The sequence below is a fragment of the Arxiozyma heterogenica genome, assembly GCF_036370985.1.
Source record: "Arxiozyma heterogenica strain weizmannii chromosome Unknown scaffold_20, whole genome shotgun sequence".
NCBI lineage: Eukaryota > Fungi > Ascomycota > Saccharomycetes > Saccharomycetales > Saccharomycetaceae > Arxiozyma > Arxiozyma heterogenica.
In genome coordinates this window covers 170,429-190,405 of record NW_027042673.1, presented here as the reverse complement: position 1 = coordinate 190,405, position 19,977 = coordinate 170,429, and the positions used below count along the sequence as shown (strand labels likewise).

The window sequence follows — 19,977 nt, the reverse complement described above, 5'->3', positions numbered from 1 at the left end:
TCATATTTTTTCAATAGACAAGATTTTGGGGATCTTATAACAAACAAAATTGTACATAAAATCATTGCAGTTTATTTAATTTAATTTAATTTAATTTAATTTAATTTAATTAATTTAGTTTATTTATATGCTTGTTTATTTATTTGTTTTTTTTTATTTTTATTTTTATTTTTATTTTTATTTTTATTTTTATTTTTATTTTTATTTTGATATAATGCTTAAACAAACTGGAGACAGTCATATAGAAAAAACTATCCTAAACTTGTGTGTAAGAGATACAAAGAAAAATTACTATTCATAGTTATGAGTACATAATGATGTGTGTATTGAACACAAATTATTTCCATTTAATGATCAAAGGTCACACTAACTACCCAAAGTTTGTCTACATTAATTATTATAGTATTGTTTTGAAGTAATTCCAATACTAAAAGGGAGAAGAAGCATCCATGAAACTGTTGAAAGACAATTCTACAAAGTCACATACAGAAAATGAAACGCAGAGCCTTATACATGAACTTCTAGCTAGGATAAAGAAAGCAAAGAAAACTAATCTTAATGAGCCAAATATTCAGGACATAGTATCAGATTGTATATATTTATTACTAAGGTTAGGATACGACGCTCAAAGGTTATATCAACTTTCTAATTTGAGTGAGAAATTTCTACGAACGAATTTTCATCAGATGGAGTTGCGAGAACCCCCACAATTATTAAAAAAATTACCTGATAACACTTATTTACCCAATAGTATACCAACCGAACGTCCATACAAATCTCCTGGTGCACCGAACAAGATCAAATCGTTTTTGGAGACCGTCCATTCAGTGAAAGAACAGTCGCAAAAAAATAAATTACAAAATGTTGTTGCCCCAACTATTACAACTGTGCCATCACAATCAAATTTAGTATCAAAACAGACAGAAAATGAATTCCATATTCAGAATATCTCCAATGAACAAAATTGGTTATCCAAATCTAAAGTTTCTTTAACTGATAGTGAATCAGATAATGACAATGCATCTATTCCAGTAATGAGTACTACAGTGGGTCCAGTACAACAGGAAACTAGAAAAACCCCAACCATTCCTACGCGGGCAATAGAAACTGGAAGCGATTCAAATACAATAAAAAAAGTTTCATTGACAAATACAGATAAAAACTTAACTTCCAGCACAAATGTTACTAAATTAGTCTCATCACTAACATATAATAATGAAGAAAAAAAATTCCAAAAAGTTATCAAAGGTAGACTTACAAAATTATCAAATATTAGTTTTGTCAAAAAAAATAGTTCATTACATATAGAGGAAATAAGACAAAAACTTTTAGGCGATGTAAATAAATTCATGGATTATGTTGAATTGTTACGAAGTAAAGAGAAAAACAATTTAAATAGAACACATGCCACCAAAAATAAAGATAATTCTAGAAATAAACTTAATGTATCACCAGAACAGGATTCTTCACAACAAGAGGTATTAATATCTGATAGTTTTATCAAAATGACCAAAGTATGTTTCAATTTTATTTTATTTTCTTATTTCAAATTTTACTGTGTATATTAGCTTAGTTACTAACAATTATTCTTACAATGTTTTAAAAAAAACGTTATCATTTCTTTCAATGTTCTTTGTTTGTTTCATTTCATTCATCTAGTCTAAAACACAATCATTTACTCCTTATAAACCCATAATCCCTACTAAAAAATAATATCAAGAGTAATGTTACATTATATTGTTACCACGAATTGTGTTACTATTTCAATTATTGATATTATTGTTAATCATGAACCTACTCATAATTTTATGAGCATTGTAATAATAATTCTTGCATTTTTAAGATATAAATGATTCTGACACAACAATATATCAATAGACCATATTTTTTTTACCATATTGGTAAACTCCTTGTCATAGAATAACATATTTTTTATATCAAGATTTTATTTGAGTGTTGCATAGAATACCATTTGTAGTTACTTTGGTTTCTAGATTTCTTTGTATATTTATTTGCTACCCTTTACACTACACTTCTTCTTCTAAATATAAAAAAATGTTTACCATTTCACATTCTTCTTTGTATATTGTTACAAACAAACACATAAGCAAACAAACATATTGGAATACATAGAATATATATATATTTACCTAAGATACCAAATATTTTATCGATATGCTCTTGTCATTAGCTCTCGCTTTTTTTATTTTGTGGCACATTGAATTTTACACTACAAACAGAAAATACAGATGCCATTTTTCTTTTTAAAATCATGCCTTTGAGAAACTTCAAAGAAACAAATATCACAAACACACAAATGCTCCTATTTTATTTCTTGCTTCACTATGTATTAAATTGACTGTCTAATACTAAGTACCAGCTACTAATTTGTCACTTAGTCATCTCTACAGAGTGAATAACTTAATTCTGAGAGCAAACAAAAACATTAAGTGTCTATCGATTTTTTAATGATCCATGACTAGAGAGTCCAATAAAAGTGGCAAAGGATCCATCTCAAATGATGGTGTGAAAGAATTAAATCCAAACATTAATGATCCATCCACAATTGAATCTATTAGTAAAGGAACAGTTAATAAAAGAAGAACAAACACTTCTAGTAAAGGTACAAAACGATATAAGTTTGCAGTGATTGACAATATATCTGGAAAGAAATCTGATAGTCATGGTGTGTTAAAATCGATATCCGTTTCACAGATTAGGAATACTGCTGTACCAAAGAAAATACCAATGGAGGAGAAAAATAATATTAAACATGAACCTAACAAAAAGAATAATTCACAGGATTTAGAAAACAAGAATTTACATGATTCAGATAATATCAGTAAAAAAAAGGATAGTGTTGCGATGATTGATCATGAGACTGTAAAGTTGAGAAAATCACTAGGCGAGATGAGTCCACCTGAAGAAGTTGTGTGGCAATTCAACCCTGATGATAAATTACCAGTTGATAAGACTACTAGCACTGTAGAAATGTCTGATGACATTGATAGAATAGATAATAATCTAAGAAACCCCTCTTCCTCCACTCCTCTATTCAATAATCGATTAAAAGGTATTCTTGACTTTAATAACATATCTGAACATAATAAACAAGCTAATATCAAAGAACAACAACAAGAGGCACATAAAAAAAATGGACTAGAAATAGAATCAGTAAATACAGTAGAAAGACAAATAAATGGAACAAATCTAAAAATGTTCGCAGGTGACAGTAATACTGATTTGAATAACATGGATAAATATGAAACAATGACTACAAACACCAAGTTACTTAGGGATATAGATGACATTTTGAATGATATTAAAGGAGACATATCTATAAAATTAAGAAGCAGTCTTAAGAAATCTCAAAAATTTAAAGATATTCCTTCTTCTCCATTGCCTATAGGGGAACAGTATAATGCAAGAGACCTAACTTTAACAGAGATTTCTAAAGGGGAAAAAATCGATATAAATACAAATTTTCGATCAACCGTTAAATCTCCTACAGGCTCAAAGGATATACCTAGTAAACATAATGACACTTATCTTGAGAGTGATGAAGATGATGATTTAATTATGGAAATGCTTACACAGAATTTATCACCAAAAAAACCTTCATTAGAACAAAATTGTAGTTTTAATAGTGAAAATATGTCAAAAAAAATCTATATTCAGAATCATCAAGGTGTAGGAGAGAATAACAAGGATAAAATAACATCAGAAATAAATATGAATAATGATAATATACTGAAAAATGAAAAATCTACCAATAATGTACTGTCAGGCGATCCTTCAGGCGATCCTTCAGATGATTCCTTGCTGGATTATTTTGACGTATCAAAATCAGTATCAGACACATCAACAGTAATTGCAAAAAACACTCTTACTAAAAACAACAAGAAACCCATGGTCATTAAATACAATGTACAAAAGGAAATTGACAATATCAATTATATAGAACGCGCAAAATGGTGCTATAATAAACCTGGTGTTGTTCGATTAGTAATTGTATCAATAAGACAAATGAATATTCCAAACATAGGAGAACAAAAAATATTAACAGGTATTGACGGTGCTGGAAAAACTGAAACCGTGATTCTTCGTTCACCATGGGTATACCTTAAAATTAAAGAAGGTGACATTGTTCACATCATTGAAGGCAAAAATTTTGCAAATAAGAGGCTACTATCAGATGCCAAAGATCCACAAACACAGCTACCTAATGACAATTTATTGATTCTACATCCAGATCTGTTATTATCAGCAACCACAATTGGCTCAGCAATTCAATGCCAAAGAAGTAGTTTTATTCAACTTCTTTTTCAAGATACTCGAGGTGAAGTTAGCTTACCTATGACAATTGGAAATATTGTCCATGAAATACTACAAAGTTGTTTAAAATACAAACTAGAAAATATGAAATTGACAAATGAGTATATAGAACAAAAACTGGATGAATTATTAGAAATATATTCTTTTGCCATTATTGTATGTGACGAAACCATCGATAATGTCAGAAAAGAAATAATTAAAACGCATTTAAACAATATTCTTACGTTCATTAATAAATTCGTTACTAAAAGTAATTTTGGATGCTATGTTAGTATTTCAGGTACACGAAGAACAACTCCTCTATCTATTTTAGATGTTATAGATATTGAAGAGAATATTTGGTCACCTGTCTATGGATTCAAAGGTTTTCTTGATGCAACTGTTATTGCACGAAGGGAAACTTCAAATTTTCTAGTTCCATTGGAAGTGAAAACTGGGAAATTAAGAAGTATTGCACACGAGGCTCAAGGCCTAATCTATACATTACTATTACACGACCGTTATGATATTGCATTTAATTTTTTTCTTTTATATTATACCAGAGATTCAACGATGACTGAATTCCCATTTGCATTGCATTCTATAAAACATATAATAATGCTGCGTAATAGAATTGCCATGTTCTTACAGTACAGACTAACAGAAATCAATAAACCTGGTGAGACAATTATTGATCTTCCACCATTAAATGAATGTAGTTTTTGTGAAAGATGCGGTGATAGGATAGAATCATTAATTTTACACACACTTCTCGGTGATTCTACTACACTAGACGATATTGGTGTTGAAGATTATTCACAATTAACTGCACATCTTAAAGCCAACCTACATGAAAATCGCTACTTTTTTAGGAAATATAATGATCTGATTACAAAGGAAGAATCAAGCATAACATCGCAGAACCAACAATTATATCTAAAAGATTCTGTAGCTAGAGAATTAGAGGATGCTATTACATTATCTTATTTAGTCATATCTAATTTCTCATCAGATTCAAATTTTGAAGGCCAATACATATATACTTTTTCGAGAAATCCAAATTATGAGGCATTCCCTCCATTATCACATTCTCAAATATATCAAAACGATCCTGTATTTATTAGTGATGAAGTTGGAAATTTTGCCCTTGCCCAAGGATATGTTATTGAAATAACAGCTTCTCAAATAGTTATATCGACTAAACGACAGTTAATTACTAATAAACAAACTATGACAGATAATTCAAAAAATATTAACCAGTCAGTTATAAGTGTTCTTCACCCTGTTACAAGTACATCTCAAGCTATTCAAAGTCAAAATTATGTCAATTATAGAATTGATAAGAATAACATTCAACAAGATCTCTCCACATCAAGATTCAATTTATTAAATCTTTTTCTTCCACCAGTAACACCTGGAATTCAACTTGTAGATGAGAAAACTGGCAAAACGAAAATAAGTAAAAGATCTGATGGTGGTGATGAAGTTATGCGAAAAATTTTAATTGATAAAGTAGCGCCTACATTTGTTTCTAGTAATCAATATCCTCATGTGGTGTATGATGAATCTTGTTTAGATGGTTTTAATGAAAATCAAGTTAAAGCAATTGACCAAGCATTACGTTGTGATAATTATTCATTAATCTTAGGTATGCCAGGAACAGGTAAGACAACTGTTATTGCAGAATTAATCCAAATTTTGGTCACCAATGGTAAGAGTATATTATTGACGTCATATACTCATTCTGCAGTAGATAACATTTTATTAAAATTATTAAATTCAGATATTAATATCGTGAGATTGGGTTCCAAATTCAAAGTCAATCCATTGACGCAAAAATTTATGCCAAACTATGAAGATATTCGAACGTATAAGGAATATATTGACCGAATTAACAATATATCAGTAGTAGCAACAACGTGTTTAGGGATAAATGATTTACTATTTTCCTTAAGAACAAAAGATTTTGATTATGTGATTCTCGATGAAGCAAGTCAGGTATCTTTGCCTATTGCTTTAGGTCCATTACGATATGGTAACAGGTTTATAATGGTAGGAGATCATTTTCAACTGCCGCCATTAGTTAAAAATAATATAGCTAGGGAGAATGGACTAGAAGAATCCTTATTTAAGATTTTAAGCAAAAGACATCCCGAGTCCGTAGTAGAGTTAACATATCAATATAGGATGTGTGGTGATATTGTGAAATTATCAAATTATTTAATCTATAATGGTAAGTTAAAATGTGGCAGTGATGAAGTTTATAATCAAAGTCTAGATATTAGTGATCCAACAAAAATATTATCCAGATATAAGAGATCAGATGATAGCAATAATATCGATATCAATAATAATAACTGGTTATCTGATATTTTGACACCTTCAAAAAAAGTTATATTTTTAAATTATGATAAGATCCCTACTATCGTTGAAACATATGATGGTGATAATATAACAAATAAAGGAGAAGTTGAACTGACCAAATTATGTTTAGAAGGAATGCTAAGGTGCGAAGTTAAATATGAAGATATTGGCATAATGCCACTTTATAGAGCACAATTAAGATTATTAAAAAGAGAACTACAAGAGCATGAGATTAATGGGTTAGAGATTTTGACAGCTGATCAATTTCAAGGTAGAGATAAGAGATGTGTTATAATATCTATGGTTAGATGTAATAAAGAGTTACATGGCGGTGCATTATTGAAAGAATTAAGACGTGTTAATGTCGCAATGACAAGAGCCAAATGCAAACTGATTATCATTGGATCAAAGAGAACAATTGAAAATATCAAAGAACTTACTGGATTCATGAAACTTTTAGAAGATAACAAGTGGATTTATTGGTTGCCATCAAATTCTTTGGATGTTTATGATTTCACTGGTTAAATACAAATATCAAATATACATAAATATATACACATAGATATACATGAATATACATTTCTTATGAGAAAAATCATTTATTGGTTTAAATATCTTTGTTTTCAACTTTGGCGAAGGCTTTATCATTGACAAACCAAGTAACTTTATCACCATACAGGGCGTTAATTAAAGCAGTTGGTAAATTAAGATCTTTTAAGTCAAAAATTTCATGCATGATTGATTGTTTGGATTCGCCTTCAGTTACAAATGCAATCTCTACTGAATCATTTAGGACGGGTAAGGTAATTGTAATTCTATCACTAGGTGGTTTTGGAGAATCGTGGCACCACATGACTCTTTTAGTTTGTTCTTCCAATAAATATTTGTGTTTCAAACCAGGGAATAAAGAACAAGTGTGACCATCTGGACCACAGCCCAATAATAAAGAATCTAATTGTTTAGGTAAAAGTTTTTCGTAATCTTCTGCAATTTTTATATGTGAAGATTTGTTATTGTTATTAATCAAGGATTCATTTATTGGGAAAACCTTGGGTAATTTGCTGTTTGTTAAATTATCTAAGACAGCAACTTTGAATGCCCCATAGTTACTATCTGGGTGATTCAATGGGACGATTCTTTCGTCGACAAAATAAATTTCCCAATGATCCCACTTAATTTTTGATGATATGTTTTTATTCTCAATTAATCCGAGACGCAATACATTAATTAATGAACCACCACTGATAGCAATCTTAAAAGTGTTCGATCTAGATAATGTCTTATTTTGTTGATTTAATATGTACTGACCTAACTTTTCTGGTAAATTATCAGCTTCCGAATGAACGTAAACGGTGACCATTATTATTTTATTGACTTTTTCTTCTTTTGTTTTTGTTTTTATTTTTGACAATTAGTATATAGAACAGCTAAATTGTGTATGATTGGTGCAAGGCACAAAGACACAAAGAGAAACAAATACACTTATCCATGCAAAGATGCAAAGGTTTAAATAAGAATCATGTTAAGATATACTTATTAAGCATAAAATGAATAATCTCATTTGTAGTATTTTCGAAATCTCAACAGTATTACAATATGACCAAATACAGAAAAACCAAAAGAGCAAAAAAACAAAAAAAAAAAAGGAAAAAAATACTATTTTTATTCAATGCCCTAAATATTGTAGAGGTTGGTCTGTAGGAAAAATCGTTGGAAAACAGACTAACCTTATTTTATTGATCATAGCTATTGATAACGGTACCACTATACACGACATCTGTCATGTTATCCATGTGTCATTACAGGAGAACTTTATGTATGATAAAAGAATGTAATACATACATACATACATACATATATATATATATATTATCATTTGAAACTGGACATAATTAAATGCCCTTCTTATCTGCTACTTAATAAGAGAGGAATAGTATTATGTGTAACATGAAATGAAAAACCTCACCCACTTTTGCCAGGTTTCGCTGCATTTCCGTTACTTTTCCGTGGCATAATCCGCCAAGGATTTGTATTACCGCCGTAAAATCCGTTGGGGCACTGGACGGTTATTCACGGGTTGTTTCCGCATGCGGCGGGATACGGAATTCTTGTTAAATTACGTTTTATTTTTTTGCTTCCTCCTCCAAATTCTGTGGGTTTACGCGTTTTCAACATTTGATTTTTTTTATTTTTTTTTCCTTTTTTTTTCATTTTAATAGTAATTGTTAAAAGGTTTAGAAGATCATCTTAAATCAATTGTATTCTACTATCATATCACATACATCATTGAATGGCAGTGCCACGGAAGAAAATAAAGGAAAAATATTATTAGAATCATTGAATTAGTTTGTTTCTCTCTCAACCTATTTATTTATCTGAATTTGCTATTAATAAGCAATAACATCACATAAAATAACACAAAATAATATAAAATATGCCTGTTTGTAAGGTCTGTAAAAGTACAGAATTCGAAAGAGATCTTTCAAATGCAAACAATGATTTGGTCTGTAAAAATTGTGGTGTCGTCTCCGAAGATAATCCAATTGTCTCTGAGGTCACTTTTGGTGAAACTTCATCTGGTGCTGCCATAGTACAAGGTTCTTTTATCGGTGCCGGTCAAGCACATGCTTCCTTTATGTCACATGGTGGTTCAAGTGCTTTGGAATCAAGAGAAGCCACTTTGAACAATGCAAGGAGAAAGTTAAGAGCCGTATCTCATGCCCTAAACATTCCAGATTATATAACTGATGCTGCTTTCCAATGGTATAAGCTGGCTCTAGCCAATAATTTCGTTCAAGGTAGAAGATCACAGAACATAATAGCATCCTGTCTTTATGTGGCATGCCGTAAGGAAAAAACACATCACATGTTAATTGATTTCTCTTCAAGATTACAAGTTAGTGTGTACTCAATAGGCGCCACTTTTTTGAAAATGGTTAAACGACTACATATTACTAATTTACCATTAGCTGATCCGTCTATCTTTATACAGCATTTTGCCGAAAAATTGGATCTCGGTGATAAAAAAATTAAAGTAGTTAAAGATGCAGTCAAATTAGCACAAAAAATGTCTGATGAATGGATGTTTGAAGGGCGTAGACCTGCAGGGATTGCAGGTGCATGTGTTTTATTAGCATGTCGTATGAATAATTTAAGAAGAACCCATTCTGAAATTGTGGCAGTGTCACACGTAGCTGAAGAGACTTTACAAGAAAGATTAAATGAATTCAAAGCAACAAGAGCTGGAAAATTATCCGTTAAAGAATTCAGAGAGGTTACAGAAAGTGAAAACGATAACAATAATATTGATAATAATGATAGTATAATAAAGGATCCAAATGCAAGACCTCCATCATTTATTAAGAATCGTAAAAAAGAAAAAAAGATTAAAGACCAAATCAAACGTAATGAAGTCAATGAGACGAGTGAGGAAGCATTAAATAAAAATCCAATTTTATGCCAGCTGTTATCTGCACAAGAATTATCGTCAAAGGAACTATTATTTTACTTGAAAAGGTTCTCTGAAAAGAGAAAAAAAGATTTTAATAGAATGAGGGCGTCCAATGGTATTGATGATACAGACTTACATGAAAACAAAAATAAATTAAATGATAAAAGAGAAGATGATGAGGAAAATGAAGAAGAACAAAAAAAGCAAAATAGTAATGTAAATACTCCTGACGATGAGACAGAGGATAAAGATAAAGATACAGATAGTATTAGTACTAAAGTAGTAGTAGTAGAAGAAGAAGAAGAAACAAAGAAAAAGAAAAAGAAAGATACTGAAAAAATTAAACCAAAAAGAAATGAAATCAGTAATAGGAGAAGGAAGAAAAAGAAAAAATCAAAAGAAGAAGACTATATAGAAAATAATGTGGTAAATGATTCATCTCCCGTACCGTTAAGAAGAAGTAGAAGATTAACAAAGAAAAAATTTATTGAAATTATAGAATATAATATCCATGATGACAGTTATGATTTTGAGAGTAACAGTGAAAACGAAGACGAGATAGGAAGAGCTCTTGATCAAAGTGAGAGTGAATCGGAAGAAGAAAAGAGTGTGGAAGAAGAAGAAGAGGAGGAGGAGGACAAGACAGAGGGGTCAAATGATGAATATGAAAAAAAGAAAGAGAAGATAGCTCAAAGGAAAAGAGAGCAAGAAGAGAAAAGAAGACATAGGGACGAAGAGAAAAGAAAGAGGAGAGAAAAGTTAAAGAAGAAAGGTCGTAATTTTCGAGAAGTCAAGTTTCAAGATGCAATTGATGGCTATTCATTAGAAAAAGATCCCTATAGACCCAAGAATTTGCATTTATTACCAAAGACAGAGGAATATTTAACTAAAGTTAGTGATGATCCAGAGAATTTATCAGATGTGGATGATGAAGAGATAGAATCTGTTTTATTAGATGAAGAAACATCTAAATTAAAGGAAAGAATATGGATAGGCATAAACGAAGAATATTTATTGGAACAAGAAAACAAGAGACTAAAAGAAGAAGCGGACCTTATAGCAGGTAATACAACTACGAATAAAAGACGTAAACGTGGCGGATCTAGAAGAAAGAGAATAAAGACAGAAGGCCTAGACCAAAATATGATGGCCCAATTAGGTATATCAGATACGATGGGTACAGACCGTACTAGTTTACAAGAAGCATTACGTATAGCAGAAGCTAAAGGTGATTTCACGGCAGCAGACAGTGTGAAAACTATGTTGCAACGTGCAAGTTTCTCGAAGAAGATCAATTATGATGCAATCGATGGCCTATTTGGATAAAACTTAGAGAACTACACTAAAAAAACAGCAAAGGAAAAAAAAGAAAGGAAAACAGAACAACCATGCAAATAACAATAATAACATTGATAATAATTATGTATTCTTATAAGCATACATACATTAATACATACATATATATATATATATATATATCAGATAGTATTGGTATGTTTATTATCATTTAAAGGATTTTCCCGTTGAGAAGGGCCATTGATAATGTAATTAATTGCTTGTGAAACGGTATCACCATTCCGTATTCTGTAATCGACAATTCTTAGTAAATGATAAGAAGAAATCAAACCGATAGCAGAATTAACAGCAGCCAATAAGTAATTCTGTGGTTTAATAACAAAAGACCAACGAGTCCAAATTGCGGATGTAGCAATTAAAGACAAGTTTTGTGCACCGGATATATTTTCCACTGGTCTACTTATATCTGAGAGACCAGCCAATGCAAGACCCCATTTTAAAGTGGGAGCCCAAAAGTGAACAGTCTTTGGACCAGTCGGGCTAGACCAGAATCTCTTGAAAGCGTAAGCACTTGACATGAATTTGTATGTATATGCTAGGCTAAGTAGCGATACGAATATAGGTAAATAATAGGCTTTTTTATTTTCTATTCTTTGCTGTTGTTGCTTTTCTTTTGTTCTGTCAGGTAAACAATCAACTCGTTTGTAGGTATCCGTTTCAGATGGATTATTAAATAGTAATTACAAACTGAGTTAGAAGGTTAGGGAAGGGAGAACAAAAATGTTTATTTATTTATTTATCTATGGTTGTTATCTTTCACTTTTGTTGAATTATTACGTTCAATAATAAAACAAAGACAGTAACCGGTATTTGCAAGAATTGATATTAATATGCATATATAAGCAGATGGGTGAAATGACCTGTGCAAATGCTTGGAACAACAAACTCCTTTCGTATATAGAAAATAATCATTTAATGTCACCTTGAATCATATTCAATTCCTGTAGGCAAAGCCCACGCCAAAATAAAAAAAAAATTTTTTTCTCTCCTGTTAAAGTGAGTCATTTTATACCGAAGTCAAAAAAAAAAGAAAAAAAATATAACCCTAATTTCACCGTTAGGGTTAACTAACAGAACCCTACTTTTTTTCTCGCTCCACATTGTAGGAATATTTCAAAGAGCAACATAACCAATCAGATCTATTTACCTATATATATGTTATCACACCTCTTTATGTTAATAGAGCCATGTCTCTTTTCTGTATTCTATTTTATTCAGAGCTTTAATCACATGATTTCACGTGATTTGTGTAACCCAACCCCGTAATTATGGTCCTATCTTTTATTTTGTTTGTAAAAATAAAATACCAAATTAAACTACATACATATCACTCTCTTTCATGCAATAACATTACTAGACTCGCCCATATGGTTGTTGCGATATATACTGTGGTACTACTATCTCCATAATGATAACAGAACTTGCGATAACCCTAAGATTATGTGTTTCTGATAACAGTTAATCTTGTTGAAATCTCAATAATATTTCACTTGGATAGATATAAGATATAGACTCTTTCTATATCTCTAGATGTAATATTCCTATATATCTATATATCTATATCCCTAATCTAAGATAACCTAATAGTATACATTTATATACTATATATCTAAACTTATGTAATACTTTTTTTGTTCCCTGTTTCTTATTCTTATTCGTTGCTTGGTTGTTGTTCTTCTTGGTTGCACTCTTGTACTTATGTTGGTTACTCCTGTTTTTATGTATGTTTGTAAAATTTTGCCAAAAAGGAAAGTTTAGAAAGATATCGTCAACCCTCATTTTTCTAAACAAAACCCTAAACAGTAATATCAGGGATATTACAGAACTGCAAAAAGAAAATGCCACCTCCTGGAATCGAACCAGGGTTTCATCGGCCACAACGATGTGTACTAACCACTATACTAAGATGGCTACATATTCTTGCTGCCTACCGTGGAATAACAAACTCATTACCATCAAGATTACATAAGATTCTAAGTGGATCTAGAACTATCTATAGTTTTAATTAGTATTGGAGAATAAGAGTTTATTACTGTCATTACCATAAGAATTATTTTTAATTAATTTTTCTGTATATTATGTGGTGCACGGATGTACCATAATATCAGGAAGACATTTTATTTTTCACCAACAGTATTTTTCAGAGATTTGAAGAGAAAGGAAAAACTTTAAAAGAAGAATCAAAGTAAATAAAAGAATTTATACTGTATACACTATATAATAAGTATATACATGTATTTAGTATAAAATAAAAAAGCATCTATAACTTAACGATGTCTACCATTACCATGGACGCAGAAGGCTCCAAATTCCAACAATATTAATATAACATTGAAAATGTATGCTATTTATTTAATAACTAAAGGCGCTACTCCTCAATACTGAGCTACTTAATATTTAAGTCATAACAGAATTAGATATAAAATCTATTACTTTTCAAGAACATTGTGCATTGATCTTGTTTTAGGCGACTATTTTCCAAAGATGTATAACTCATTGTCAGTCTACCAATTATATATTTCTAAGCTTACAGCTTTTTTAAAAAAAAAAAAATATCTTTCTCCAAGAGATAAAAATAATAAAATGGTACAAAAAGTATCCAAAAAATAAATATAAAAACCAAAATGAAAAATGAAAATGAAATGTTAACTCCATATATTATCATCTTTTATTTTTTATACTCAAAATAGATATTCTTCTTGTTTTCTCTTTGCAGAACTTATTAGGAGCTAACAAACTGCCATATACCTTTTTGGTTTCATTTATATTCTATGAGACCTTATTATTAAGTGAGAAATAATTTACTAAAAATTTTTTTTTGTTTCCAACAATATTAACTCAAAAATAATTATGTTTGAATATTAATATATAATATTTATTTTAATTATTCTTAAAATTAGTTGTGATTTATTTTAATACTTCAATATTTATCTATTTGTATTATTATTATTATTATTTTAATGAAGAAAATGCCACAACTCCAGTCAAAAAAAAATAATCATAAAGGAAAGAATAAAAGCTTATGTATTATCTTCTAATTTAAAATATACCCATACTATATACCCACTATATATATATATATGTACAAGTTAAAACAGAAAATGTACAAAATTTTGGTTAATAGAGAATAAACAAAAATAACAACAACCACTTTTATTGAACCTAAAATAACTGTACAAATTAACTCCACAAATACTACAGTTAAATATCTAGATACTGGATAACCAATGGAATCATTCTATATTGTACAATAACCTCTCTCTTTATGAAAAAAAATGTGTTGTCACCAAAATTTTCTGCCCAAAGGATTTGACACGACAGAACCCTAATTAATAAAGCTAGGGCTTATTCATTTTTTTTGCCATTGCCGTGCAAAATAATATTTCGTATTTTTAAAATTCAAATCGGTAGATAACAGAAATATTTAACATCAATAGAAGAATAGTAATTGTTTTCAAGCCAACAATTAATGTACATGTGGAACAAGCACCTATATTAAACTAAACTAAACTATTGGTGGGTTAACACAAGGATATATATATATAGATATATATATGTATAAGGAGACATAGCTCATTTATTATTGTTATTAGAGTGATATCCTATATGATATCACCGTAACCACATCCTTCCTTCCTTCCTTAAGATACCAGCCTGTTTTTTTCTTTCCACATCTACTTTCACTTATATTTATTTATTTATCTTTTACTTTTCTTTTCTCCTATTCCTTCTAGTTATTATTACTGATAAACACCAACTTCTGTTGTGATTATTTAATATTAACATCTCCTTTGTCTATATTTCAAGTTTGCTTTCAATTATTGCCATTCTAAAATGACTACTTATGTTAAACTAGTTAAGGGGGCCACAAAGATTAAAATGGCTCCACCAAAGAGCAAGTACATCGACCCAATCCTATTAGGTACTACTCAGTCAGGTGATTTTCAAGAAATTATGGATGCATTACAACCTAGAATCAACGATTCTGCATGGACGGTCGTTTATAAAGCCTTGATTATCTTACATCTTCTAATCAGAGATGGTGAAAAACAAGTAGCTTTGGATTATTTATCTGAATCTTATCATGCTGACCAATTTTTCCATATTAACAATAATTTAATGTCACAGAGCACACATTCTGGTGATGTTAAGTTATTGCAGAAGTATTCGAATTATTTAAAAGTTCGAACTCAAGAATTTTCAAAGACAAAAAAAGATTTTGTTAAAGAAGATTATAAAACCTTGAGAATTGTCATAGATAACAACAACCATGAATCTATACAATCTGCATTGGATCAAGTCGACTCGTTGGAATTACAAGTGGAAGCTTTAATTAAAGTAAGGTTTACTTCCTATGAATTATCAAATGAATTATTTTTATATTCATTTAAATTATTAGTCTATGATCTTTTACCCTTATATAATGCCTTAAATGAAGGAATTATTACTCTTTTAGAATCGTTTTTTGAATTATCTCATTCAGAAGCAGATACTACTTTACAGTTATATAAAAGATTCGTGACTCTTACTGATATTGTTGTCAAATACTTGAAAACAGCAAAAAATGTGGGTCTTAGAATTCCAATCATCAAACATATCACAACTAAGTTAGTCAAATCTTTACAAGATCATCTAGCAGAAGATAATAGAACTCACAACACTTTTAATCAAGACTCAACAACTGCAACCACAACCACTGTCCCAACTGGTATCGCTAGTAGTGGTGCACTTTCATCGGCATCAACTTTTGCTCAACAGAGATTAGAAGAGATTAGAAAACAGAAAGCTCTATTAGAGCAACAACTAGCAAATCAACACATTTTGTTACCACCACAAACAGGTTCACAATCGCATAATCCATTTATGACAGCAGAAAATCAAATGTCATTTATCCCCCAACAAATAACAAATAATCCCTTTGTAATGCAATCAACTCCACAAACGATACAACAACCAATTCAAGTGCTTCCAACACCATCGGTACAACCAAACCTATACACAGCTTCATCGATGCCCGTCCTACCTCAACAGGACCCTATCTCTATAGTCCCATCTATATCGACGACTATGACTCAAGTACCTACTATCATTCCAACCATGACATCTACTTCACAACAAATAGTTACTTCAAATATGACTAATACTCAAAATGTCCCAACTTTTGTTCCAGAACAAATACCTCCACTACCAACTGGATCAAACAATCCATTTGCATTAAATAATATAGAGAAAGAAATTCAATCGAGACAAGAAATTAATCCATTCTCCAAAACAAACTATACTGAGTCTAATAATGAAGTTAACAATAAAGTTCCAAACAATGTTTCTAATAATCCGTTTTCTTTGGTCAATAACCCCCAAGGACAACAAATACAGGCCAATGGACAAGTCAACCAATTAACAACTTCACAATATCTAACACAGACACAACAACAACCACAGATCTATAATAGTATAAGTTTAATAGATTTATGATTGTAATAATATACCAATTGTTATCCTATTCAAACAACAAACAAAAATAATGATAAGCTATAAAATAGAAAAAAAATAAATGGGATATAAGTCCAATATCTACTTTTAACGAACATTAATATTCTATTAAATTTATATATTATATACTAAATATATGCCATTTCAACAGATCTATTTACTTGATCGTTTTTTCTCGTTGTGTTAAACTCTTTCATATTGGTGGTGTCTTGTGAACTACTTTTATCATCATCCACAAGTTCATAAGTACCTAGTAAACCTTCTTTCACATCATTAACAAACCCCCATAGCGATGTAGATACACTTCTGGTCAAAGACTGGCCACTAGATTGTAACTGGCGACTATCAATTGCTGATTGTTTATGTAAATAATCATTTGGATTTGATTTATACCCAGTATTCTTAGTATCAAGATCGGATCGTACTATCTCACTAGACTCCTCTTTATCTGTCTCTTCAATAAAACTTGACGCATTCTCTGTTCCATTATCCCAATTCAAAGACTTTTCTAATTCAGTTTGTAATAGCTGATCAAATTGGTTAAAAAGTGCAAACGGTTTAGACCACATTGATTCATTTCTATTTTGTGATTTTTTAGGCGGATTATAATCCACAGGATTTAATTTAATTACAGCAGTGTGTGAATGTTTTGTCATATCTGATAAATTTTTTCTTGTTGTGTCTCTTTGGATATTAATCTTTGTACCATTTCTTTTCTTTACAGCTAGGGGACTAATTGATGGCTCTGCTTTATTAATATTTATATCATCAGGTTGTTTTTTTATAACAGGAGAAAGCTTCTCTGGAGTAAATTGGATTATTTCCCTTCTAACTGGTGATCCCTTCTTGGTCGAAATATTTGAACTGTCGATATTCATCATGGAGTTATCACTTATATGTCTGGATACCTCAGCCTTTAATTTTTTCAAGTCATCATATTGTTGTTCATATAATTTCTCATGATGTAACAACTTTCTTTTCAATTCCTCTATATTTCTCTTACTTTCCAATAATTCTAATTCTTTATTGGCCAAATTTTTTAGTAAGTCATCAACATTGTTATTATCAACTAGGGAGGAAAAAATATTTGAATTTTCAATACAATTATTAGTAATATTAAAATCAGTTGAAGATAGAGTCAAATTTTCATTTGCAACAGCTCTTTCTATATTTTTAAGAGAATTTTGATTTATATCTATACTACCACCTGAAATATTCTTCTTATGGTTATCATCATTATGTACTATTATAGGCTGTATTAATGATCTTCTTTTACTAATTACTGACTTTGAAGATGAGACTACCCTTAATCCGTGATCATTTTGATTACCAGGTTGTAAAGTGTTTGTATCAACGGTATCCTGAGCTATGCTATATCGTATATACTTTTCAGACTCATTATTGTTTAACGGTTGATCACATAAATTATTAATTCTTACTGGTGTTAATGGCTTTTGAACTAGAATAGATTTGGTACTATTACCACTACTATTACTAATGCTGGAACCTTCTGAATTCAATATTACAGAATCCCGAGGCTCAGATTGAGTAGTTACAGTAGAGCAGATACTATAGTTATTATTAATAGGTTTCATGCTATTATTACTATTACTTCTTTTACATTTTTCAGTACGATGAATTAAGTTTATTGAAGTTTTTCTAGAGCTTGTATCAATGTTAAATTTTTGTTCAGTCTCTTCTATAAATCTATCAAATTGATTCATTTCTTTGACAATAAAATATGCATAATCTACATTAAATGTGATGTTGAAAATATAATTGATAAACTACAGAGGAAACGAGGAGTTCTTGGTATTAGCCTTTTACCATACGACATGGTATTTATTTTAAGCGCGATACAGTGAGGTTTCTTTATATTTCCAGCCTCAACAAATCAAACACAAACTATTTTTATTATGGTATTTTTCTTTTTTTTTTTTCCTTTTTTTTCTTTTTCGACCTCTGTTATTTTTAGTGATATTTTTCGATTTAACAAATCTCGTCATATAAAAATATGTCTATATTATCGGTATAAACAAACAAAAAATAGAACGTACAGATATTTTTTCCCCTTTACAGCACTCTATTTCCTGAACATGTATTATCCAAATATGTTTTTACCCTCGAATGGCTAGGTTTTAAGTTATTCACAACTCACTAGTGTAAAGTAAAGTCTGCGTTACACCTTCCTGCTCTTCAACGTCATCTGAGATTAAAAGCTTCATATTGCTTTTATTATTGTTCGGAGGAACAGATGATTCTAATAATTCAAAGCATGCTTCTGAGAGTGTAATATCGGAATACAGTAAAGTATTATTCAGTTGATATTTGTTTTCTATATTTGAATATACACAATCACCAAGTTTTGACCGTTTCCAGTCGTCTTTTGAGAACCCATTTTTCTGGAAATCTTCCTGGAATAGTGATTTTAAAGGACGTTTTGCCTTGAATTTAGTTGTTTCCATAGATAAACAATCTAAAACAGATGTATCATCGGTTTCAGAAACAAATGTAGTTGCGTTTTCCTCTTTTTCCATTTCTTTACATAAGAAAAGAATTTTTTCAAACTCTTGCTCTGTCATTGCCTCAATACTTGAATTATCAATGCCAATAGACATGGCTCTTTTATTCGAAATATTATATTTTCTACAAAATACACATATTGGCACAATTTCTTCTCTCTGTACATCATCTTTACTATTCATTTTCTTCTTTTTTTTCTCTTTTTCTTTTTCCTATTACTTCTGCAAATCTCTGTATTTTGCTATCTTTCTTATAATTCCCAAACAAATATACAGTCTTATATACTTTTCTAAACTAATAGAAGAATTGTCTGCATGTAGACTTTAATAAATTGTTCTTTAACTTTCAAGATATGAATATTATTTTATTTTTAGCCGCCCAAATATTGATAAAAAAAAGAAAAGAAAAAAGGCACAGGCCTGAAACCAAACGGTAGCGCCTTACCATCCTGAAACTCACTTTTATTTTTTTTACAA

At 30.2% G+C, this 19,977-nt stretch overlaps 8 protein-coding genes and 1 non-coding gene across 9 annotated transcripts; 4 read left to right on the top strand and 5 right to left on the bottom strand.

Annotated features, from left to right (window-relative positions):
• Nucleotides 1–449: 449 nt before the first annotated feature.
• Nucleotides 450–1,568, top strand: PWA37_002380 (uncharacterized protein; the record flags this gene model as incomplete). The annotated part of the gene is made up of 1 exon (XM_064858952.1): nt 450–1,568. The coding sequence occupies one exon, from the start codon at nt 450–452 to the stop codon at nt 1,566–1,568; it is 1,119 nt and encodes a 372-aa protein (XP_064714168.1).
• Nucleotides 1,569–2,475: 907 nt separating this feature from the next.
• On the top strand, nt 2,476–7,203 carry DNA2 (bifunctional ATP-dependent DNA helicase/ssDNA endodeoxyribonuclease DNA2; the record flags this gene model as incomplete). Its single annotated transcript, XM_064858951.1, has 1 exon — nt 2,476–7,203. One exon carries the CDS (start codon nt 2,476–2,478, stop codon nt 7,201–7,203), a length of 4,728 nt encoding a protein of 1,575 aa, XP_064714167.1.
• An 82-nt stretch (nt 7,204–7,285) lies between these two features.
• Nucleotides 7,286–8,038, bottom strand: SOL3 (6-phosphogluconolactonase SOL3; the record flags this gene model as incomplete). The annotated part of the gene is made up of 1 exon (XM_064858950.1): nt 7,286–8,038. One exon carries the CDS (start codon nt 8,036–8,038, stop codon nt 7,286–7,288), a length of 753 nt encoding a protein of 250 aa, XP_064714166.1.
• A 1,074-nt stretch (nt 8,039–9,112) lies between these two features.
• On the top strand, nt 9,113–11,455 carry BRF1 (transcription factor TFIIIB subunit BRF1; the record flags this gene model as incomplete). The annotated part of the gene is made up of 1 exon (XM_064858949.1): nt 9,113–11,455. The coding sequence occupies one exon, from the start codon at nt 9,113–9,115 to the stop codon at nt 11,453–11,455; it is 2,343 nt and encodes a 780-aa protein (XP_064714165.1).
• A 152-nt stretch (nt 11,456–11,607) lies between these two features.
• Nucleotides 11,608–12,003, bottom strand: MPC2 (mitochondrial pyruvate carrier; the record flags this gene model as incomplete). Its single annotated transcript, XM_064858948.1, has 1 exon — nt 11,608–12,003. One exon carries the CDS (start codon nt 12,001–12,003, stop codon nt 11,608–11,610), a length of 396 nt encoding a protein of 131 aa, XP_064714164.1.
• Nucleotides 12,004–13,324: 1,321 nt separating this feature from the next.
• Nucleotides 13,325–13,396, bottom strand: PWA37_002375. The gene has a single exon. It is a non-coding gene; the product is annotated as a tRNA-His (tRNA).
• A 1,923-nt stretch (nt 13,397–15,319) lies between these two features.
• PWA37_002374 (uncharacterized protein) lies at nt 15,320–16,960 on the top strand (the record flags this gene model as incomplete). The annotated part of the gene is made up of 1 exon (XM_064858947.1): nt 15,320–16,960. The coding sequence occupies one exon, from the start codon at nt 15,320–15,322 to the stop codon at nt 16,958–16,960; it is 1,641 nt and encodes a 546-aa protein (XP_064714163.1).
• Nucleotides 16,961–17,106: 146 nt separating this feature from the next.
• On the bottom strand, nt 17,107–18,702 carry TDA11 (Tda11p; the record flags this gene model as incomplete). The annotated part of the gene is made up of 1 exon (XM_064858946.1): nt 17,107–18,702. One exon carries the CDS (start codon nt 18,700–18,702, stop codon nt 17,107–17,109), a length of 1,596 nt encoding a protein of 531 aa, XP_064714162.1.
• Nucleotides 18,703–19,125: 423 nt separating this feature from the next.
• PWA37_002372 (uncharacterized protein) lies at nt 19,126–19,683 on the bottom strand (the record flags this gene model as incomplete). The annotated part of the gene is made up of 1 exon (XM_064858945.1): nt 19,126–19,683. The coding sequence occupies one exon, from the start codon at nt 19,681–19,683 to the stop codon at nt 19,126–19,128; it is 558 nt and encodes a 185-aa protein (XP_064714161.1).
• Between the last annotated feature and the right edge of the window lie 294 nt (nt 19,684–19,977).